General features: G+C 36.2%; 1 protein-coding gene across 2 annotated transcripts in view; it reads right to left on the bottom strand.

Moving 5' to 3' along the window:
- The window catches only part of KNTC1 (kinetochore associated 1), a 62,180-nt gene that overhangs the window by 37,337 nt on the left and 791 nt on the right, over positions 1 to 24,052 (bottom strand). Inside the window, exons 2-27 of one of the 2 annotated variants that reach the window (XM_079762721.1) lie at positions 21,691 to 21,859; positions 19,521 to 19,641; positions 17,907 to 18,022; positions 17,483 to 17,561; positions 16,817 to 16,894; positions 15,379 to 15,413; positions 15,028 to 15,138; positions 14,091 to 14,184; positions 13,692 to 13,744; positions 13,294 to 13,406; positions 12,820 to 12,871; positions 11,952 to 12,050; positions 10,571 to 10,614; positions 10,397 to 10,462; positions 10,222 to 10,297; positions 9,982 to 10,107; positions 9,802 to 9,891; positions 9,372 to 9,425; positions 6,950 to 7,011; positions 5,141 to 5,252; positions 4,002 to 4,145; positions 3,757 to 3,813; positions 3,565 to 3,666; positions 1,326 to 1,445; positions 1,096 to 1,239; positions 229 to 327 (exon numbers count right to left, since the gene is read on the bottom strand). In XM_079762721.1, coding sequence (XP_079618847.1) covers positions 229 to 327; positions 1,096 to 1,239; positions 1,326 to 1,445; positions 3,565 to 3,666; positions 3,757 to 3,813; positions 4,002 to 4,145; positions 5,141 to 5,252; positions 6,950 to 7,011; positions 9,372 to 9,425; positions 9,802 to 9,891; positions 9,982 to 10,107; positions 10,222 to 10,297; positions 10,397 to 10,462; positions 10,571 to 10,614; positions 11,952 to 12,050; positions 12,820 to 12,871; positions 13,294 to 13,406; positions 13,692 to 13,744; positions 14,091 to 14,184; positions 15,028 to 15,138; positions 15,379 to 15,413; positions 16,817 to 16,894; positions 17,483 to 17,561; positions 17,907 to 18,022; positions 19,521 to 19,641; positions 21,691 to 21,819 — 2,376 coding nt within the window. In that variant the 5' untranslated portion in view covers positions 21,820 to 21,859. Of the gene's footprint in view, positions 1 to 228; positions 328 to 1,095; positions 1,240 to 1,325; positions 1,446 to 3,564; positions 3,667 to 3,756; positions 3,814 to 4,001; positions 4,146 to 5,140; positions 5,253 to 6,949; positions 7,012 to 9,371; positions 9,426 to 9,801; positions 9,892 to 9,981; positions 10,108 to 10,221; positions 10,298 to 10,396; positions 10,463 to 10,570; positions 10,615 to 11,951; positions 12,053 to 12,819; positions 12,872 to 13,293; positions 13,407 to 13,691; positions 13,745 to 14,090; positions 14,185 to 15,027; positions 15,139 to 15,378; positions 15,414 to 16,816; positions 16,895 to 17,482; positions 17,562 to 17,906; positions 18,023 to 19,520; positions 19,642 to 21,690; positions 21,860 to 24,052 lie in introns of both variants that reach the window. The other variant, XM_079762722.1, reaches the window with a different exon arrangement.

Below are 24,052 nucleotides of genomic sequence, written 5' to 3'. Positions count from 1 at the left end.
ATGTTTGAGAAACCAAATGCATCCAATTGTCTATGGTGGTTCTTCTTGGGTGGGAATAAGAAAATGTTCACTTTTAATTTTCATAATTAAAGAAAATAGAACTATGGATGGTTTTTAAATTATTTCTATCCCTTTTCCATTGTACACAAATTCTTTTCTGACGAGAAGGTAAGTGTTAAGAAAAGGTGCAATGCTGAGAAGGAAACTGCATGGTCACCATGTACTCACGTCTGTGTCAGATAAACATCCTATGACTGCCATGGCTTTTGCTTCCCATGCTGTCTCAAAGAGTGACATGGACTTTGAGCTACATCTCTTCAATAAATCCTAATGAGGGATAAGCACATATATTTTTATTTTTTAAATATATTTTATTGATTTTTTACAGAGAGAAAGGGAGAGGGATAGAGAGTTAGAAACATTGATGAGAGAGAAACATTAATCAGCTGTCTCCTGCACACCCCCTACTGGGGATGTGGCCGCAACCAAGGTACATGCCCTGGGCCAGAATCGAACCTGGGACCTTTCAGTCCGCAGGCCGATGCTCTATCCACTGAGCAAAACCGGTTAGGGCAGCACATATATTTTTAAATTTAAAACTCTGACTAAAACAACAACAAAAAAGTAAAACACACATATAGATACAAATAACTTTTATGGATATGTGAAAAACACAAAAACTTCTACTTAGCAATGGTAAAAAAATACAACATAGTATTGCTAAAACCTTGACCTTCAGTTTTACATGGCACAGAAAACTTATGAAGGAAACATTCTTGAAGAATCTATAAATAAGATTACCGCACCTTTATTAATGTCTACAAAAAGTAACTGCTGATATTTATCGAGCTCATGCTCCTATTATCTCACAATAACCATTTGTAGAAAGCCCTAATATTATCCTGTTTTGTTCAAGATTACCAGTCAATCAATAACAGAGTTAACCCACATTCTTAATCAATAATCTGCACAAATCCTAATGGTAAAGCATTAAATGTTTAACTTAAAGGACTTAATAATACATCGTATTAAAACTTAATGCAGTCACACACTGCATAGATGCAAGAAAACAGACTAGACGTAAGGAAAAGTTACCTCTATGTACAGGAGAAGGAGTTCCTCCTCTTGCAAGTCATGTTCCCTCATGTAAACTCTTATAAACTTCTCTAAGGTGGAAGGAATAAGCTCTGGCGCCAACACTTTGTCAAACATTCGGAACACAATGGTGGTTGTAGTCTCCTGGATGCCAAAAAAGACGGTATAAATGCAAACTTGACTCATCCTGGCTATGGTAGAAAGTAATGTTGATAAACCTAGACTTTTACCTTCTCAAAATCAGAGAGGGTCAAGTTGCAGTTGTATTTCCTGTGCAATGTGATCAACTCCCGCAAGTTATTTACCAGGGTCCTTAACTGACACACTTCCTCCGTGTTCTCATAATCCTTCTGAAATAAAAGCGTGAGGGAAATATGCAAAAAGGTCAGAATTATTTTATACAAAATGTGAAATGGCCATGATTATGTACTTTAAATATTGTAGGATTTTAACTAATTAACTAGTACAAATTAACAGATCAGAATCTGACAGAAATCTGAAATTTTCTTTCTTAAAAAATACAGAAAATTATTATTAGTGTAATATACTTAGGTACATAAGCATCATTTAGATGGCCCTCAGTGTCCTATCTGTATTGATCATGACCAAACATTTTTTTTTAAATATACATTTTTTATTGATTTCAGAGAAGGGAGAGGGAGAGAAAGATAGAAACATCAATGATGAGAGAGAATCATTGATCGGCTGCCTCCTGCACCACCCCTACTGGGGATTGAGCCCACAACCCGGGCATGTGTCCTTGACCAGAATCGGACCCGGGATCCTTTAGTCCGCAGGCCGATGCACTATCCACTGAGCCAAACCAGCTAGAGCGTGACCAGACATTTTTTAAAGTTATGTATAAGGACTTTTCAATATTGGTAAAAGGCAATTAACAGGGAAAAGATAAAGTAATGTTTTATAGCAAAAAGAAAATGCTCTTCTGCAGAAAATATATTGTAACGACAACTATATATACTAGTAATATGTACTGATTATATACATCAATACACTGCTTGAAACTTATATAAAAAATTCCCATTTTATTTTTAACAGTATGTAATCAATAAGTACAATTAATAAGAACTTGTTATATCAGAAAGTAGGAGGACATTTACTATTTTTTGGGCTCCAGAAATTTAAATAAATTCAATTTCATAACATACATTTTAACCTCAAGTAAGGTCATACCTCTGATAACTAAGTACTTAATACTTCAGAGTTGAAACTAAGCTGAAATGTCACATATGTTTATAAACGAAATTATGGCATACCAACAAATTTTTAAAACAAAGAATGAACTCCCCCCAGCCCCCAATATAATGTATGCTTTCTAGTTTTTAGACCTGAAGGGGAAAAGAAATGAACTTAAGAAATTTAGAAGCCTGCCCTAAGTGGTTTGGCTCAGTGGATAGAGCGTTGGCCTGTGGACTGAAGGGTCCCAGGTTCGATTCTGGTCAAGGGCATGTACCTTGGTTGCGGGCACATCCCCAGTGGGGAGTGTGTAGGACGCAGCTGAATTGATGTTTCTCTCTCATTGATGTTTCTAACACTCTATTCCTCTTCCTCTCCATTCCTCTCTGTAAAAAAATCAATAAAATATATATATTTTTTAAAAAGAAATTTAGAAGCCAAACAATAAATTCAGTTCATTAACTTCAAATTAACATCAGTATTCCTGATCTTACGTTCCCTTTCAGCATTGCTTTATTTTTCAGACAGCCGGAAAGTCCCAGATTTTTTTCAATTTTCATTAAAAAAATTCATTGGTACTTAAGCCATAATGGCTGCTGAAATGTCTAAGATAAGCATTCAGAACTGGGAGTAGCTCACTCAGTTAAGTAAAGAAGTCTGATTGACATAGCCTTTGAAAACAAATCCTAATGTTTTAGTAAGGTTTGTTTTATAAAGCAATGTGAAATGCTTCTAATGTAGGAAATCCCCAGTATACTACTTAGGAGTATGTTTATATATTGTTTCCGGCCCTGGCCAGGTAGCTCAATTGGTTAGAGCAGTGGTCGGCAAACTTATTAGTCAACAGAGCCGCGGTTTGCCAACCACTGGGTTAGAGTATCATCCTGATACACTAAGGTTGTGGGTTCGATTGCTCTGTCAGGGTACATACAGGAATCAACCAATGAATGCATTAATAAGTGGAACAACAAATCCATGTTTTTTTCTCACTCTCCCTTCCTCTTTTCTCTCTAAAATAAATAAGAAGTAAAATATATATTGGTTCCCTGTTGGTTAGTTCAATAGAGAAAAAGAGTGCATTAAGATAGGTTGAAGTTATAACAGAAAAAGCAGGAAGAAAAAGAAAGCAAATTTTCCTTTTTAGGGATTTTAAAAGTACCCATCCAAAGAAAAGAAAACAGAAAATTGCAGAAATGGGTATATTTCTAGTACATATAGATAAACCCTTTAACATGAATGAATGTTTTATCACCAAGTGTGTTTTCCATGTCATACCAAGGAAATCCAATGCCAGGAGGACACCAATCCCATCTCATCCGGTTTTTCTGCTGTAAAAAATACCTCTGCCAGTTGAAGTCCATTTTCTGGCCAGTTTGCCTTTAAAAAATTTTACAAACCATTAAAAATAATGATTTATGCCACTGGGAGAGTCTTAAATGCATTTTCAATGCTAATTATACAAATTACCTTATCAGTTAATTCAAGGTTCCTGGCTGCTTGCTCCAACCATTTTGCAAGAATTTTCTGGAATAGATATATCATTTACAAATATAATACTCAATTACTTAATCACCAAAATAACTTAAAACATCCATGATAATCTTTCAAAAGAGACAGTAAAATGAACTGGTGTTATGTGACTTAATGTTCAATGATATGATGTAAAAAAAAACACGGAGTCACCAAAAGTGGAAATACTAAAGGCAATTCACCTGTCCATCCGGTACAATCCTTCTTACAAACGGGATCACATCATTTTTAAGCCAGGGACAGAGCTTTTGCAAAGAGACTGGTGTAGAAATCGAGTTGAGCAAGTTCTCAAGCATTTTCACGTCAAATCTGCTTTCAAAGTTTGCCTAAATCATACAGAGTGAGAAATTAAGGTTTATCTGCCAAATTGAAACTGACAGCCTCCCAAAAAGGAAAGACCTCTTAGGAAGTCATTTCAAGAATTATTTTACTATTTTGACGAGCATCAAAGGTGATTTACTAGACAAATGATTTGAGCCGGGAGCCACAAATTCCACGAATCTCATGTCAGAAAATTCCAAATAACAAATTAAGTGGCAGAGGAACTGGTATGGGTGGCCTTCCAAGGAAAACGTAATTGGACATGACGATACAGATCCTAGCAATGTGTCAACTGATGACATCACACCAGATAACTCCTTTTTGGACCTAACTTTATATGCCAACAATTTTCCATTTACCACAATCTGGACTGCAATAGAAATACCTTCTCCATCAGTGCTACATAAGGAAGCCCATGGTCAGGGGACAGTGGAGGAAAAAGGGGAAATCTGTAAAACCTTCAACAATAAAGATAAATTTTTTTTAAAAGCCCATCAATAAATCACTTAATAAAAGGTTGCTTTTGAGCTAAGTTTAGGAGTTAATTAGACTCTGGCTGATGAGATAAAGTAAGCTCCAATTATCTATCTATATATATAAAAGCCTAAGCGACTTTTACGGCCGGTTGACCCGTCACTATGATGTGCACTGACCACCAGCGGGCAGATGCTCAATGCAGGAGCTGCCCCCTCATGGTCACTGCACTCCCACAGCCAATCTTCCATGGCCAGCCAACCTCCCGCAGTCCATCCTCACAGCCGTCAGGCCAAGGGACCCCACCTGTGCACGAATTCATGTACTGAGCCTCTGTAATATTTCCTCTGAGTTAATATCATCACAGGATAGTTTACTCTGGGGCAGGTCATATTTTATCAATGTGAAAAAATCCCACTGCCAAGTTGCATTTGCCATCGTGTTAGTTCCCAGCACTGATTCAATCACCCATCTTAGGGGTTATGAAGCCATTAAGAAAAAAAAAAAAAAAAGCAAAATGTATTACCCGATGTCTAAGCCAAAGGTACTGTGCACAAACAAGGTTTCCTTCTCTTAGCTGCAAAAAAATATCCTTGAGGTCATCTTCATTATTCAGAAATTCAATCCAAGAACTACCACTGCCAAGTCAGAGAGGAAAAAAATTACTATTTAAAAAAATATATTAAGGTTATTCGTACAAGTGGATATCACTATGCATTTTAACTAGTTTCCCCCAAAAAAAAGTTATTAAAAAGTTCCAAAGACTAAACAGTGAAAAATAAATTTCCTTCTTATCTCTGACCTATGAGCCTCCTGTATCGTCCCTGGAAGTCATGCCTCTTCTTGCAGGTCCTTCCTGAGATAATGACTACATACACAAGCCACCATTTTTAATTTTTAAAGGAATGAGAGTGTTCTTTATATACTATCTGTACTTAAAAAAAATTCATACAGGTATTTCCACTAATGTCAGGAACAAGAGCAGGATACCTATTAACCACCGTTATTTATTATTTTATAAGTACCACTCAATCAACTTAAGCAAGGGGGAAAAATGATGCAAAATTATCCTTATTCAAATACATAATTATATACTTGGAAAGAACAGAGCAATTGAAATATTGCCATGAATAATAAATTCAGTAAGGCAGCTGGGTAAAAATTAATTTTAATACTTCTCTATGTTCTTTTGAAAATATGAGGGGGAAAAGTCCCATTTGTAATAGTAGAGAAAAAAAGATAAAATAAAGTTTAAACAAAAAATGTACAAAATTTATATAAAGATGAGTGAATCGATATCACTCAGGAACATAAAAAAAAAACCAGGAGAGAATGAGTAGAAAGACACATATTGTCCTTAACTAGGAAGATTAAATATTGTAAAGATGCCGGTTCTTCCCAAATTGATGTTAGTTTCAGCACATTCCCAATTAAAACAAAGATTTCTGCCAAAACCGGTTTGGCTCAGTGGATAGAGCGTCAGCCTGCGGACTGAAAGGTCCCAGGTTCGATTCCGGTCAAGGGCCTGTACCTTGGTTGCGGGCACATCCCCAGTGGGGGGTGTGCAGGAGGCAGCTGATCGATGTTTCTAGCTCTCTATCTCTCTCCCTTCCTCTCTGTAAAAAAATCAATAAAATATATTTTTTTAAAAATAAAATAAAATAAAATAAAACAAAGATTTCTGTAAACTGCGTAAGCTGATTCTGATTTCAAATGTCATCCAGAAGAAGAAAAAAATACAACCATGAGAAAATAGCCTTCCAAATCCTGAAAATATGTAAAAAAAAAAAAAAAACTACCTAAGTTAAAACTATTGAATACTGGTGAGTGAAAAGGAAGATGAGATCAACTGAATACAATTAAAGTCCAGAGACAGACTTTAATACATGTGAGATTTTTAGCACTTGATTAAGGGAACATTTCAATCGGCATTGAAAATGTACGTCATTTAATGAGAGTATTGGAATAAATGACTAGCCACAAGGAAAAAAAATACATCTTCCCTTCATTTTCATTTATCCTGATAAACACACTGGTGTGATCTTTAAGGTAGTTATATTTGTAAATAATAATATTCTTGGTGCACATGTTAGTATATCTAATAAAATCTATTTCCAGATGTAAAATTGCTAAGGCAAAAGCTATATGCATTTAAATTTGCCTTTCCAATGAATCAATTCCCATACATGATTAGGAAGTGCCTAAAGCTTAGCAGGGACAAATATTTTCCATCCTCAGAAACATAATTCATTCATAGCAATACTGTATCTCTTTTGACATTCCAAATTTAAATCTAATTCACAATCTAAACATTAAAAAGGAGGAATGCACAAACCTGAATTTTTCTGGTCCAAATGCTCCATAAAACGTAGTCAACTTTTCATGAGCCCTTAGAACCTAAAAAGGAATAACCTGATCATCTGCATGTTGTGTGCAATAATATTAAAAAATTAGACCTTCTGTTGGAGAAGGCTTACACAAAGTCTCATCTTGTCAATTCCCATAAATATGACTGCCTTATTTAACACAAAACAAAAAAGAGTTGGAATAAAGGAAATGTTTCCAATCACATTCAATACAATAAAACTGCAAAACTGGAAGCCATTTGCACATTAATTTTGGGTGCCTTCAAAATCAATTAGTTTTCTAATTTATAAATGCCCTCATGGTAAAACCTAGCTAGATTATACCAAAAATTTACTTTGAGAGTTCAAAAATACATATGCACATGTATACACACACACACTCTTTGTACCATAACAATCATCACCACAGTTGACATTTATTTGCGGGCTTAACAGGTGCCAGGCACTATGCAAAAAATGATTTATCTAAATAATTTCATTTGACCTCAAAATAACCTTATTAAGTACTATTATTATTATTCCCATTTTGCAGGTAAGGAAACAAGTATTAGAGTAAGTTACTCTTGAAAAATATTACAGGCCTATCTCTAATTGAAAAATATAGTCATGAGCTGCATAATATTTCAGTCAATGACAGACCACACATACGATGTGGTCCTGTAAGATTATAACGGAACTGGAAAATTCCTATAGCCTAGTGACATCATAGTGCAACACGTTACCCACATGTTCGTGGTGATGCTGGTGGAAAGAAATCTACTGCACTGCCAGTCATATGGAAATACAGTACATGTGTTATGTACAATACATAATACTTGATGATAATACATGACTATGTTTCTAGTTTATGTATTTAACTATACTTACTTTTTATTGTTATTTTAGTGTACTCTTTCTACTTATCTAAAAACAGCTGGCACCCGGCTGGTGTGGCTCAGTGGTTTAGCATCAACCCTGGAACCAAGAGGTTGCCAGTTCGATTCCCAGTCAGGGCACATGCCCGGGATGCGGACTCAATCTCTAGTGGGGGGAGTGCAGAGGCAGCCAATCAATGATGTTCCTCTCTCTCATCGATGTTTCTATCTCTCTATCCTTCTCCCTTCCTCTCTCTAAAAATCAATGAAAACCTATTAAAACAAAAAAGTTTGCTGCACCAAGTGCCCATCAGTAGATGAGTAGATCCAAAGTTGTGGTACATTTACATAATGGAATACTACTTGGATGCAAAAAAAGTAAAAAGAAGGAAATCTTACTCTTTGCAACAGCATGGATAGACCTGAAGAGCATTATGTTAAATGAAATAAGCCAGTCAGAGAAAGACAAGTACTATATGATCTCACTCATATGTGGAATCTAATGAACAAAATGAACTAATAAGCCAAAGAGAGACAGAACCATAGATAGAGAGCAGACTGCCAGCTATGGGGTGAGGGGTGGGGGCTTGGGAGGCTGAGTGGGTGGGTGGTGGAGGCATTGAGAAAAAAAAAAAGAGGAAAAACTCAAGGACATGGACAACAGTGTGGGGAAGGAGAGGTGGGGGGAGCTGGAGGAGGGCATAGGGGGGACAAATGGCGATGGAGACTTGACTTGAGCACACATACACAATCCAGTGTATAGATGATGTGATGTGGAATTGTGCCCCTGAAACCTGTATAATTTTGTTAACCAGTGTCACCCCAATAAGTTCAATAAAAAGAAAAAAAAGTTTGCTGTAAAACAGTATGCCACTTTATGCCAGCAGCAGCCTCATCCATGCTGTGTTTACTGCAGCTCTTGATTGCATCACTTTCTCTTGTGCTGAATTCCATCTCATGTTGTTTTATGCACTGCGTAAAGCCTAACTGTGCAGTGTTTCCAAAGTCCACAGTAGTGGACAGTAAGGTCCTAGGTTTTCACACTCATCACCATTCACTTACTGACTCATCCAGAGCAACCTCCAATCCTGTAAGTTCCACCCACGGAAAGTGCCCTAGAGAGGTACTGGTTTTTATCTTTTATACAGTATTTTCACTGCACATTCTCTATGTTTAGATACGGAAACACTCACTGCTGTTGTTAAAACGGCCTCCAGCACTCAGAACAGTAACATGCTGCACAGGCTGTAGTCTAGGAGCAACGGGCTATACGATAGAGTAGACTGTGCCGCACCTAGGGTTTTGTGGTGTGTGTTTAATTTTTTAAGAATTTATTTGAGCCAAACTGATGACATATGCCAGGGAGCAAGATTGCAAATGCTCCTGTACCATCTAGGTTTGTGTAAGTGCACCCTGTGGTGTTTGCACAATGACCACATCACCTAATGACACATTTTTGAGGACCATTAAGTGGTGCCTGACTGTACTGTAAAGGTATATTCACTCGAAAATTAATCCATGAATATAATGGAATTACCTCTTTTAAGCCATAAGAATAGACAAGAACAGTTCTGTCTTCTTTTTTCAAAAGCTAAGATGAACAAGAAACACAGAATATCTGTTAGGTTTTTCATGAAAGATGAACATTTTGTGAATTAAAGGAAAAATCCTCTCTAAAAATAAAATTGCATCAAACTTTGAAATAAACAGTGAACAATAAAGAAATGACATATCTTAAAAAAACAATGCATTTTTATGAAAAAAAGCTCACAACGTTTTGCCCATCTGTTACACCTGGATTTTAAGGAATATGACTAGCAGTGGTATTCAAAGGTCACTGAGCAGAACAATCAACAGCAAAAATACACTTTTTTAAAGGCCTATGATAGAAAAAGAATTCATTATTTTTGAAATTATTTGTTTTGCATAAGACAAACTAACATGTTTTAAATGTTATGAAAACTTACCCTGGTTTTGGCATAATTTAGCATTTCCTGGGTCGTTTCATAGGTTATCCACTGAGCCTCCAAGCAGTAATTCACCACAAATTCATCGTCCTGTTGCATAAATGCCAGACATAGGAAGGTGACCTAACACTGACCAATCTGTCAACCCAAACACCCTCGCACATGGCAGGGAAAACACACCTGGATTTTATGTAGCGTCTCCTTAGCCTCCTCTGCAAGTTTCTGCCATTCCGTCTGCTCACTGGTGTCCACAGAACTCAACGCAAGTTTCTCCAATATATCATTTGATTTTACCTTGTAAACAAGCTGCAATATAAATACGCCACATCAAGTACCTTGAAGCCAAAAATGCTGTCTCTCTAGCATCTGGTACATGAAAAAAATGTTTTTCAATGAACAAATAAATTCACGCGTGATTACCTCAACATCCAGACCAAACTGAATGGCAAAGCTCTCGGCTTCAGCAAATTTGTGTTTGTGAAGTAACCGACTCAATCTGTTAAGTGGGGAGAAAAATGTTGGTAAAATTTTTTATTAATCACGGGATTTACGTTTTTCATTAAGGGATAAGGCTTAAAAGAAAATGAGAAGTTACCTGTTTTCTGGTAAAGCTTCTGTAAGACATCTGAGTACTAAAACAGAGACTGAGTCTTCAGAGAGCCTGAAAAAAAGTTTTCACTCTAAGTACATTTATCATTTCATATTAATAAGTAAAATTTAACTTAGCTGTTATTTAACAACTTATCTGATGAAACAAAGCATGACCTACTCTGGATCATTTTTGCAAATTCCCTCCAGAAGGTATATGGTATCCTACAACAATAACAAAAACATATTTAAAATTAGTGTACAGAATTAATTCATTTTTTAAAATAGTAACAGGAGTCTTCGCATTTTCTTTTTCTTTTTTTAACTTTTATTATTATGGTATTTTTTAGTTCACACCCGAGGATATTTTTCCATTGATTTTTAGAGAGAGTGGAAGAGAGAGGGAAAAGACAGAAATATCGATGTGAGAGAACACATCGATTGGTTGCCTCCTGCACAAGCTCTGACCAAGGCCGGGAAGATCCTGCAACTGAGGTACGTACCCTTGACTAGAATCAAACCCAGGACCATTCGGTCCACAGGCCTATGCTCTATCTACTGAGCCAAACCAGGTAGGGTCAGAATTAATTCATTTTATAGTTACTAGAGTAACAATTGGTTTAGGTAAAGGTTATCAACGAAATTCTAAAATCACTGGGAAAACTGTTGGGGAAAAGAATATTCCCATAGTCTCAAAATAACACTACAGAAACAACTTACTACATACAAAGGGCGAAAGGTACCTTTACAATGAAGTCTGGCATAGCTGTCTTAACTATGTCATCAAATGTAACATCACCAAAGCAGGACAAATGGACACGAGCCCCTTAATGTAATGCAGCTAGGACACAATGTTATCTATGCAGTATTCTTGCCAAAAAAGATTAGCATGACCTTAATCATGATGGAACAAACAAATCCAAATAGAGGGATATTCTATAACACAGCAACCTAGGACTCAAAAAATGTCAATGTCGTAGGAGACTAAAAAGATCAGGGAAGGGTTCAGATTTAAGTAGACTAGCATGTGACCATGACAACGAAATTCGATACGTGATTCTTGGTTGGATCCCGGATCAGAAAAAAATATAGCTTAAAAAAAAAATAGCTTTGCCACAATTGGTAAAATTTGAATGTGGATGGTATAATTCATAATAGTTAAATTTTGTAAATGTGATAACTGTGTTGCAGAAGAATGGCCTTATTCTTAGGAGATACCTGCTGAAGTACTTAGGGGTGATAGGTCATGGTATGGGCAATTAAAAATGTTTTTAATGATCACAGTTAAAAATTAAATAAATAAAAGCAATATCTCCCTGCCTCCAGTTATCATCTAAATTTCTTGTGAAGACACAAGAAAATGAAATGTGCAGTTGACTGATATTTTACTTTATTTTTTTTTAAATGAAGACTGACCTTGGGCAAGTGTATTTGAGGCTATCTGATAACAATAGTTATAAACCTGTGACCTATTCAGGTATTCCATTAAATTCCACTCAGGCTTAGCTTAGTTATTCTTAATTTTTAAAATATAAAGTAGTTCAAAATGTATATCAACTTACTGTGCTAATTCCTGTTTGGACCAGAGAAGAAACACCAGATACTTCCAAAGAGTACATTATTTCCATCATAGGTAATGAATAGACCATGAAATTTTTCATCTGGGAAAAAAAAAAAGTAGAGCAATTAATTTAGTAGGTCAATATAACCTCCAAGCACAAGTCAGCACTTCACAATCAAGGACACAGATTAAAGCACTTGGTACAGAGCAACTTGCGAAAACTAATTTTATAAGTAAGTCTGTTACTGTATTACGTAAATGTTACATATAAAATTATGTTCTATCCCACCTTCCAAATCTGAAGAATGAAAATCCACATAGCTCAAGTCCATTCAATAATTTGTATTTAAGATGAATGTAATTCTTCAGTGTCAGAACTATGTAAGAGTCACCTTATTTATTTTTAAATATATTTTTATTGATTTCAGAGAGGAAGGGAGCGGGGAGAGAGAGATAGAAACATCAATGATGAGAGGATCATGGATCAGCTGCCTCTTGCACGCTTCCTACTGGGGATCGAGCTTGTAACCAAGGAATGTGCCCTGACCAGAAACAGAATTGTGACCTCCTGGCTCATAGGTCGCTGCTCAACCACTGAGCTACATTGGCTGGGCAGGCGTCACTTTAATAAACATTCTCTTGTGGACATTTTATTCCTAAAATGCCCCAACTAAAATGTAGAACCGGGATTTATATTCATATTTTTTAAACAGGAAAAAAGAACTCTTTCAGGGTTATTTCTGATTTGTGAGGGGTCTGCATGAACTAAGAGCTAATACGTTGTGAGCATTACCTAACAACTACTTTTGTATTAATGCTATTTCTAACACATAATATGGAAACACAACGTGAAACAAATTTTCTAGTACCTTCTTATTAGTAGATGTCAGAGCTACTAATTTGAGATTTGTAATCCCTTGCCTAAAAAAGAGAAAAGAAGGGTTAAGTGAATCATATAAGATTTGTAAGCTAAGTCAAAGTGACATTCTTGCATAAAATTAAAATTCATACACAGATGACATTGAACTTGATTTCTACACAATTATGGTTCAGAGGACTGACACTCTTCCTTTTTTATGAGTCATTTTTAATCTGATGCATAACTCAAGCAAGATGCAGGCTTCCTGTTGGCTTATTTATTTTGGACAGATACTATAACACAATCACTTGAAGGTTCGTATTGCTTTTTCTCAATAAGTTTGGCCAACAATGACATGATCTTTACCCTGTTGGTCTGTTCACAGTGTTATTTAGAATGCGATATATAATGAATGATGAGATCAGAACTGGGTAAGAAACCTGGTCCTAACAGAAGGGCAAGCACTACCAGCATCACAACGTACCGCGTGACTGAAGGCGAATCTGCTTCGGTGGTAAGAAGGAACTCTTCTACGTGAAGAGAGGGCCAGTTCCATATGGGAATTAGAGTGTAAATATCCCATAAGCTCAGCACATTCTGCAAGAGAGACATTTCATTGACACGTCTTCTTAATGACTAAAAATTTCCATTTCAGGGTTTTTCTTTTGAGATATATATACGTGTGTGTGTGTGTGTGTGTGTGTATACACACACACACACACATATATATGTGTGTATATATATATCAAAATAAAGCATAATACACAAGACAGTATTTCATCCACCCTGGCTAAGGTCAGTGTCTTTGTAAATTTGACAACATTTTTGGTGTTAAACACAATACCAAGGAGAAACATGAAAGGAGAAATGTCGAAAACATACATCGGCATCAAGAACAAAAAGCAGATTATCTATCAGCTGGAACTTCTTTGCACCTACAAAAGAGAAAGCAAGGTGTATAAGGATTATATTTCTGCATTACATATAGCCATATTTAGATAGTAAACTAATATTTATGGACAAAAAGTTCCCATTCTCATTTATTCCTGTTTCTATATTTGTTAGATGATTACCAAAATATAAAACCTCCAAAAAAAAAAAAAGAGTAACAAAGGCAACAACATATCAAGAAAAAGTCATGTATGTGGAAAATTATGAATTTAATCTGCCTTGTTTCACAGAGAGGTCTGGTCAATGACTCAAATGCCAGACTCAGAATATTAACCTGAACATTAGAACTCACTAATAATTACCAAAAGTAGTTTAATTAACTTATTTTACCTTTAATAATCTCTGCATCAATAACATTCTTAACTGTCATTTCTTTCTTGAGAGGATCTGGCTCCCATTTGGAGATTGCACAGTTACCAGTTCCCTACAGAAGTGACAACAGCACATCAGTCGCAAATTTCATTCTTAGAGCTGCATTCTCCTTAAAGTGGAAACACCTAAGTTGTACACATTACTAATTTCAAAATATATACTTAGTATATTCAAACCCAACTTGCTTTCATCTTGTAGTTCCTCTGTTTTCAACAGAACAGAATGAAAAGGACAGTGAGCTGTTGGTACTTGTTGTGATCGCATGAATATTTAATAAGAAGGTGGTATACTCAGGCAACTCACTCTAAAGACATGGGCTAAACTTTATTTTATGTTTTTAATATATTTTTATTGATTTCAGAGAGGAAGGGAGGGGGAGACAGAGATAGCAACATCAATGATGAGAGAGAATCATTGATCGGCTGCCTCCTGCATGCCCCCCATATGGAGTCTGCAACTCATCCCCTGACCAGGAATCGAACTGTGAACTTCTAGTTCATAGGTGGACACTCAACCACTGAACCACACTGGCTGGCCATGGGGTAAACTTTAACTTCGCATGTAAATTTGGCAAGTAAAAATGTTGTTAAATGCTGTAATTACTCTGAATCTTTGCCTACTCCTTAAATATAATAGTAGAGGTTTTATTTGTTGTTTTTGTCTATACTCATAATTGAAAGAAATCATAAATTTCAGGTAGAGATTTATGAAAATAAAGATGCAGTATTTTTCCAATATAGAAACTTAGGTTTACTTAGTAATTTTATGAGCTTAATTTTATAATTCCTATTTCTGTTACACATCACAAATTAACTTGTAATTTAACCAAAACAATGTTTTAATGAAAAAATATTTTGGAAACAAAAAACAAACATTTTATAAAAAGAATTATTACCCCAATGATTATAGGGATTTTGCTTGCTAAATCTCCAGCCACAAGACTCAGACAACCAAGAGTATGATACTTTTCAGTAGAAATGAAACTGGACTTGATTTGTCCTTGTAACTGCAAAATTTAAAAAATAAGAATGTTATACATATGCTCCACAGTCCAAATGCCTTGAAAAGATTGATAAAAATCTTTTTAAACCAATGAACTATATTTTTATAAAAATGGAAATGTTATTAATGTTATATCATGCTAATTCCCAAAAGTTTAACCAGTAGATAATTATATCCAGAAACCCTCTCCTCAATTTTCATGAAATTTAAGTTTTAAGAAGATAAAGCAATTTTATTTTCTTACCTTTTTTGCTTTATTGAAGTCCACATTTTCAATCGCTGTATGAAGGAGAGAAAGCAGGCTAAACTTACAGTATTAACCTATACAGCACATACAAGTCGCCCCTTCTGGGTCAAAGTGAAATTACATGCAGTCTAGTGAGAAAAACACTGGTCAGAAATTAATACGACAGTGGTGACTTTTCAGTTTTGCCCTTGACCAATGATATAAACTGTGACCTGTTGTTCTCAGAGCACCCACCAGACTGCCTTAGGTTCCTACACATTCCCTTCCTTTCCGTTCCTATTAAAAGGGTCTTCTATTAAAATAGGCTCCAACTCTCCTATTCAAGCTCTGAAGTCCTACCTGTGAAGTCATCACTTTGCACGCTGTTTTGGAAGAACTACTTTATTTGACTCCTCTTTCGTTGAACTGGAGAGCTATGTATCTTAAAAACTTATTGTATTCCCCAGACCTTGCATGTTTTTGGCACATAGTAGATTTAAAAATATATATTTGTTGAATACATGCCCCAAAACAATTCTTCAATCTCTCTTAGCTCAGAGGGATGTATGGTCCACACCACTCGCTTAGCACATACTAAATTACTGTTAAGTTAGTTTGTTAACTATATTGTTAATATTTATTTTGTCATTTCTGTTTCTGGGTTCATTCATTCCATCAAAAAGCATTTATCGCTCCCTCTTGCATTTCAGCCACCAACGTGCTATCCAGACTGAGGAAGACCTGGAAACCTCGGGGCCACGTGAGCCACAGCTATGGCCCCTTTGGCAAGCACCAGAAGCACCCGGGAGGTCGAGTTTATGCTGATGGCTTGCATCATCAACACAGGATCAACTTCAACAAACATCACCCAAATTACTTTTGGTATGAGGCATTACGACTTAAAGAGGACCCAGAGCTTGGTAAACTGTGGGCCTGGGTCAGTGAGCAGCCATGTAAATGCTGCCGAAAACAAGGCAGGAGCTGCTCCTACCAATGAAGTGATGCGATCAGCTACACAAAGCCGGGGGGAGGCTCCCACAGCAGCCTGTCATAGTGAAGGCCTCGTTCTTCAGCAGAAGAGCTGAGAAGATTTTTAAGTTGGTAGGGCCCATGTCCTGGCACCTTGAAGCCACATGGAGGGAGGGAAGTTCATTAAATGCTTATAAGTAATAAAAAAATTTAAAAAGCATTTATCACTATGCTAATGTATGTCTTGTCTCTCTAACTAAGCTGTACACTCCTTGGAGGCTATAAACAAATTATATTTTTTCAGATTCTGTTGCAGCCCTAACACTGGAGAATAAGTCTATTACAAATACTTAACAGGTATATTCAGTATCATAGAATGTAATTGAACTAAAATAATATTCTTAAAGAGAATATTTAAAAATTTACCTGGAGGACTAGTAAGAAATATTGCCGCAAATCAATAATAAGAAAACAATACATTACTTACCTTGCTGAATTTTTACAAGCTGAATGTTTGTAATATAAAAAAATCCATTGTTTGTAAGCAACAGCATACAATAGGTACCTATTAAAATAAAATCAATCCAGTTTCTCTAAAAGCACGTGAATATAAAGTTTAAGCCATGATCTGAACCTAGCTTAAAAATATGTCAATTTACTCATTTAAATTCTAATCATCAAATAATAATAATACAGATAAAACTTAATTACAAAGAACTGCAAAAACAATGTTAGCTCCTGTGAAACTTTTATAAACCAAAATTCACTTCCCAGAAAGAAAAAACAAAAAACCTCAGATACTATATAAAAATAAATTAAGGTTCAGTTAACATTTGTTGAAATGGAAATATGACAAATATGCTAGAACCCACCAAAAAAAATTTTTTTTAATATAATGTCTCCTTAGTGATCTACAGAACTCTTAAAACTGTAAAAAATAGTTTAGAATATTATATTTAGGAAAAGTACATTTAAGTCTCTGAAAGGAACTACAATAAAAACTTGTTTCTTACAATAATATTGATCACATCACTAGAAAATTTAACACTGTGTAGGTAGCATAATAATGAATTTACATAATTCATTTACTATAAATCTGATTTTTTTTATTGGGTATTAGTCAGAAGACATAAAAAATTTCAAAAAAACTTACCTTCACTTGAACCATCTTTCTCAATAACAAGAGTTTGGTAGGTACGCTGATCTTCATCATTAGCTTTCTGAACAAAAGCCTATTTGCAAATTAATTTCATATAAGATTAAGCCCAGAGAAATATAATCAAGAATTATAGTCTTTAAAATAACAGAGCTATCAATTATCATTAGCAATAACTCTGCCAAACATTGAAGTTTTAAAATGAAAAACCATTTTGAACAAGCATACTAAGAATATTTGCAAAGCTTAGTTTTACAATTTGGCATTTACTTCATGTTTCTAAGGTATGATTCTTAAATAGAGCAACATTATTCTTTTAATTTAAAACACAAATTAAGTCATGCTTTGCTCAAGTTTTTACTTGTCTAAGAGATCATTTAGAATTTAGATAAAAGAAATGAAAAACATAATAGGGTCTTACATTAGTGAGCAATGTCTGCTTGGATGTCACATGGATAAAATGTAAGTTGCCACTCCTCTCCCCAACCAATAGGAACTGTCCTTCTTGACATAAGCCAACTACATCCACTTCCGTATCTGAAAATTTGAAATTGAAGTTACTAGCTTCCTTTGAAAATGTTTACTTTAAAAACAAAAAATTATATATTCTGTCATTACAAGTCAACTATTCAAGCTTTGTTTAAATACTTTTTTTTAAAAATTTGTGATTAGAGTAAAAAAGAATGCTACTGACTTCATCAGTCAACAAATATTTACTGAACTGCTTCTGTGCTAAGCATTGTTCTAGGCCTTCTGCACATAGCTGAGAATGTGAGTCTATCTTTATGGAGCTCAAATTTTAAGGCAATAATAAGATAATAAACAATGAGCATAATAAAATTATGTGACATGTAAGATGGTAATAAATTCTCTGGAGCGGGGGGAAGTAGAGCAGGGAAAGAGCTCAGAGGAGTCATGCACAGTACGGTATTAATTAGAGTGTTCAGGTGAGATCTGAACAAAGACTTGAAGGAGGTGAAGTTATTGTTTGTGCAACAGCAAGAGGCCTAGGGGAGTGAAATGGAGGCTGAGAGGGGAAGGGGAAGGAATAAAAGCAGTAGCATGCAAACTGCTTAAGAACAGAAATTACTCAGTAGCAGTATCTTTTAAAATAATGTATATTTTTAATGATTTCAGAGAGGAAGGGAGAGAGATATAGAAACATCAATGAATCATTGATAGGCTGCCTCCTGCTCATCCCCCCACCGGGGGATCAAGCCTGCAACCCTGCCCAGGAATTGAACCGTGACCTCCAGGTTTATAGATCGACCCTCAGCCACTGAGGGACACCAGCCAGGCTCAGTAGAAGTACCTTCTACAAATGTATCAGACATTAACACAGCCCATGACTTCATTGGTGAAACTGAATTTTGTGGACCCATCAGGGTAGAAATGATAAATAAGATCCCACAAAATAGCAGCGTCTTGCCTCCACAGTGTGATCAAGATTGCATTCTCACAAGCATATCTGGATTTCTTTTCTGTTGTCTCAGTTCTTATGCAAACACTTCAACAATCATTTGTACTTTCCGGCTCACAATACACCTCAAATTTTCAGAAAAAGCTTTCACAATATTTTCACCTGTTTTCCAGCACAATCACTTGTCTCTTAATTTACTCTTAAGTCCATATTTGCATATATTTAAAACTCTTTAACACAAAAAGCTTTTTGTAGTGCTACACATTCTAAAAATATTCAAATACCTGTTGATGATACTGAAATTATGTACAAGATTCAAGTACCTGAACACACTGGGCTCAACTGTTTCCTACTGTATTCTAATACAAAAGCCATGCCAGTAAAGTAAATTGTAGCTTTACCTGTATGTTTCCCCTTAGACCTACTGAGAAGGGTTCACCCCAATATCTTTTGAGTCTAATTAAGTCAGCACAAAAAAGGCACTCAAGATTAATTTCTTGAAATTAGTCCAATTTCGAGTCTTAGAGGTAATAAAGAAAAGGCAATGCAGTAGAAATTGGTAGCAAATACGTGACTTCCAATTTATTTTATTGCTTTACGGTAGGTTAAACTTACCAAATATAAGATGCAACTGAAGCAATCTACAAATACTGTCAAGCAGTATCACTGACTGGTCGGCTACAATGATAAACCCATCACTTAGGCTGTATGCTTGTATCTTTGGATTTAATGAGGCCTGTGGGAGGGAAAAGCATGAGTAAATTAAGATATTTTTATACACATTTAACAATACTGATCAACAGTAGCATCATAGTCCCAAGTACACAAGTTTAAAACCTGACAGGCCTATTTTTTTTTATCCCATGTGTCTAATTGGTCAAGTATTTTCTTTTTACAGTGTATATTGAATCCACTCAGATTACAAAATAGGGAAATAGTCCAGGATTGCTAGGAAAGGGCAAAGGTTTCCTAAATACAAGTGTTGGTTCCCTACGAATTGATCTCATGCCTATAGGAGCCAGCAGGCAATGTCTGGGATTTGACAGGGAGGGAGACTGTGGTGTATTGTGAGCCGGAAAGTACATGCCGAGATAAACTTAAAGAGAGCAAAATCAGTGCTTGCTTTGGCAGCATACATATTAAAATTGGAACAATACAGAGAAGATTAACATGGCCCCTGTGCAAGGATGACAGGCAAATTCATGAAGCGTTCCATTAATGGGAAGAAAGAAAAAAGGAGCAAAATCAGCCAGATTAAAGCCCTTTGGGATGCCTGGCATGGCCACATCTTCCAATTTATGAAGAAAAGCTGCATCTTTATGTGAAATGTTCTGATTTTTAAATATCGGCAGCTAAGTCAACATTTTAAAAAGCACTATGCAAGCCAAATATGAGTCTCCTGTTTTCAGCTTCTGTTGATTAAAGCTTCCCACACATATGTACCCTGAAGCAGTCAGACAGTTTGGTGACTGCAAAAGCTGAGTACTCTGGACAAATGTCTCAACTGACTCTCCTGTAAAATAGGGATAATAATAATATCTACAACACTGGCTTGTTTGGAGATTAAATGAATTCATGTAAAGGGCTTAGAAGACAGCCTTGCAAATAGCATATACTTAATAAATGTTAACTATGGTCTTCTTCCATAGCTTAAGTTTTAGGCTAATCGTTCATTTTATGCCTACTTCATTGGTCACCTTCTCCAGGTGTAATTCTTGAAAACTCCACCTCATTCTGACCCCTTATGTTCTTTTACTTGCTTCTTCGCCTAGTGAAAAGTTACATCAAGGCATTGCAAACATGAACTGTGCTTGTACCTTCTAGGGATGAATCCATGCTGTTCTCTCTGCTTGAACTGTTGAACTCTTTTTTAAGACTCTTTTTTCCAGAGCAATTTTAGGTTCACAGCAAAATTGAGGATTTCCCATATACCCCCAGCTCCCACACATCCGTAGACTCCATAATCAGCATCTCTCACCAGAATGGTACATTTGTTACAAAGGATGAACCTACATTGACACATCGTAATCACCCACAAGTACATGGTTTACGTTACAGTTCACTCTTGGTGTTGTACATTCTGTGTGTCTGGACAAATGACAGGCAGCGATCCTTATGGTGCCATACAGAGTATTTTCACTGCCCTAAAAATCTTGTTCTCTGCCTATTCATCCCTCCTTCCCAACCCCAATACCTGGCAACCACTGATCTTTTTCCTGTCTTCTCCTTACTCAGTATATCATACAGTCTGGTTAGAATCACGTAGTAGGTAGCCTTTTCAGATTGGCTTCTTTCACTTAGTAATATACATTTCTCTCTTTTTCCATTGCTTGTGCTTTTAACATCTTATCTAAAATGGCTTTGCCTAATCCAAGGTCACAGATTTCATTTTATTGTATTTTTAATGTCAGATTCCACTTGTTCATTGCTGGTATCTAGGAGAGCTGCTGACTTTTGCATATTAACCTTATATCCTGCAACCATGCTATAATCACTTATTATTAGTTTTCTTTGTCGATTCTTTCAGATTTTCGACATGGACAATCATGTCATGGGAGAACAAAGACAGTCTTATTTCTTCCTTCCTGATCTAGGAAAAGTTCTGTTTGAAAATACAAATCTTAAGATATAAAGGGAATTCAGATGGAAATTTCCAATAATTTGAAACTGAACCTTGATTACCTGAGAGGGTGCTATATTCATTCACAAAACATTTACCAGGTAGCTACTGGCCTATCAAACACTCTAAAAATTCTGTGAATAATAACAGCATCAGAATCATTACCTTTTCAGAGGAGATCTTGGCTAGCAAATCTACTTGATATAAAGCAGTTCCATGTTCTTTTCTTGATCCAACACCTAGGTACCCACTTCCTGTATCATCACTTGTTAGCAGCTCAATCTCATTCCACATGTTTCGGAGATTGTTTTTGATTCGAGAACCACTGCCTGCCCTATGACAAGATGCAAAATTAGACACCCATTTATATTGTTTAACAGATCCAGTTTGCTGGGAAATGAAAAGGCTATGATTATCACTATATAAGCACATAATGGTTTAGGAACAATTCTAATCTTATCAATGTCATCCTAGAGTTTCTGGCATTTTGTGTGCCTGGCTTGAAATTATAACAAGGTTTCATTTGAAATAAACCTTTAAGCAGTATAGCAAAAAAACAACAAAAGCTCTGAATTCAGATTGAATGGGATATCTTAGGATGGCAAGGTTCCAGATGAACTTTAAAAAAATGTCCATTATCCCAGCCAGTGTGGCACAATGGTTGAGCGTCGACTTATGAATCAGGTCAGGGTTCGATTCCTGGTCAGGGCACATGCCTGGATTGCCGGCTCGATCCCCAGTGGGGGGGCATGCAGGAGGCAGCTGATCAATGATTCTGTCTCATCACTGAGGTTTCTATCTCTCCCTCTCCCTTCCTCTCTGAAATCAATAAAAATATATTTTTAAAAATGGGGCAATCTATATCATAGAAGACAGATGAGATTTAAAAATAGTAACAAATAAATATCAAATTGTTTCCAGTATTGTACAAAAATGAACAATACTGAGAAAGAAGAAAAACCTGGATTAGGTTTCTGGTTGGATCAAAGAGTATATCTGTAACCTTAGTCACTTAACCATCTCAACAAAGATTTATATGAGTCATTTTATGTGGGGTCTGAGTCAGAGCAGAATACTAAGATGAAAAATGCAAAACAATCCCTGGATTAAGACTTTAAGACTGCTGGGGAACAATAACCAAATAACTACAATTGTGTGGGTTTTTTTAAATATTTTGTTTTGATTGATTTCAGAGAGGGAGAGGGAGAGAGAAACATCAATGATAAAAGATAATCACTGATTGGCTGCCTCCTGCACACTCCCTACTGGGGATCAAGCTCGCAACCTGGGCATGTGCCCTGACGGAATCAAACCGTGACCTCCTGGTTCATAGGTTGATGTTCAACCACTGAGCCACGCCAGTGAGGCTAATTACACTAGTTCTGATACACGTTAACAGAATATGTTTTAAAATCTACATGAAGTATGCACAGGGAAGGAAAATTTTTATTTAAACTATGTGCTCTTCCACATTTACTTGTCCTTTAGCAAGCAACTTAATCTTTGTTTCTCAATTTGCTAACCTATAGAATAGGAATATAGTTGTACCTACCTGAAAGGTTCTTATGAGTTTTAAATGTTCACAAAATAATTTTTGGTTCATGGCAAGCACTTCATTTTAAGGGTTAGCAAATTTATTATTGCTATTGGTGGAAGCAGTAATATTTGGACTGGTAATTTAAGGTCATAGTTTTTTTTGTTTTTATTTGTTAAAATATATTTTTATTGATTTCAGAAAAGAAGGGAGAGGGAGAGATAGAAACATCAATGATGAAAGAGAATCATTGATTGGCTGTCTCCTGAGTGCCCCAGGGATCTAGCCGGCAACCAGGGCATTCGCTCCTGACCTGAATTGAACCCGGGACCCTTCAGTCCGCAGGCTGACCCTCTATCCACTGAGCAAAACCAGCTAGGGCTATTTTTCGATTAGAGTTAACAAACAAAGTCATATTAGTTTCAGGTGGACAACAGTGAGCTTTTGTTAGAGAAGCTTTTTAAATACAGGAGAAGAGTTCTTACTAAGAGAGTGAGCAAAGACACAGAAAGAAAGCTTGTCAGAATAGACCATAGTTTTAGGGGCTGGTGTTCCGGTGGGAGTTTAAACAGGAATGGCAGGATGGAGTGAATACTTTTATGGGTCTCAGTGTCCCACATCTGTAAAAATAGTGACGGCAGAAAAGGGTTTATCATTATGAAGTGTATATTCTTTTATTTTTAATATGTTCTTATTGATTTTAGAGAGGAAGGGAGGGGGAGGGAGAGAGGGGGAAAGAAACATCATTGATGAGAATCATTGATCGGCTGTCTCCTGCACGCCCCCTACTGGGGACCGAGCCCACAACCCGGGCATGGGCCCTGACCAGGAATCCAACGGTGACCTGACCTGGTTGATGCTCAACCACTGAGCCACGCCCGCCAGGCTTGACTTGTATATTCTTGTAGGAAGGTCATAAATAAAATAGTTAACACGTATTGAGTATACAAGATAGTTTGGAATGCTTTATTCATTTAGTCAACACAACAGCCC

The sequence above is a fragment of the Cnephaeus nilssonii genome (genome assembly GCF_951640355.1).
Source record: "Cnephaeus nilssonii genome assembly, chromosome: 22".
NCBI classification, from domain to species: domain Eukaryota; kingdom Metazoa; phylum Chordata; class Mammalia; order Chiroptera; family Vespertilionidae; genus Cnephaeus; species Cnephaeus nilssonii.
This window is presented reverse-complemented; position numbering and strand designations above follow the sequence as displayed.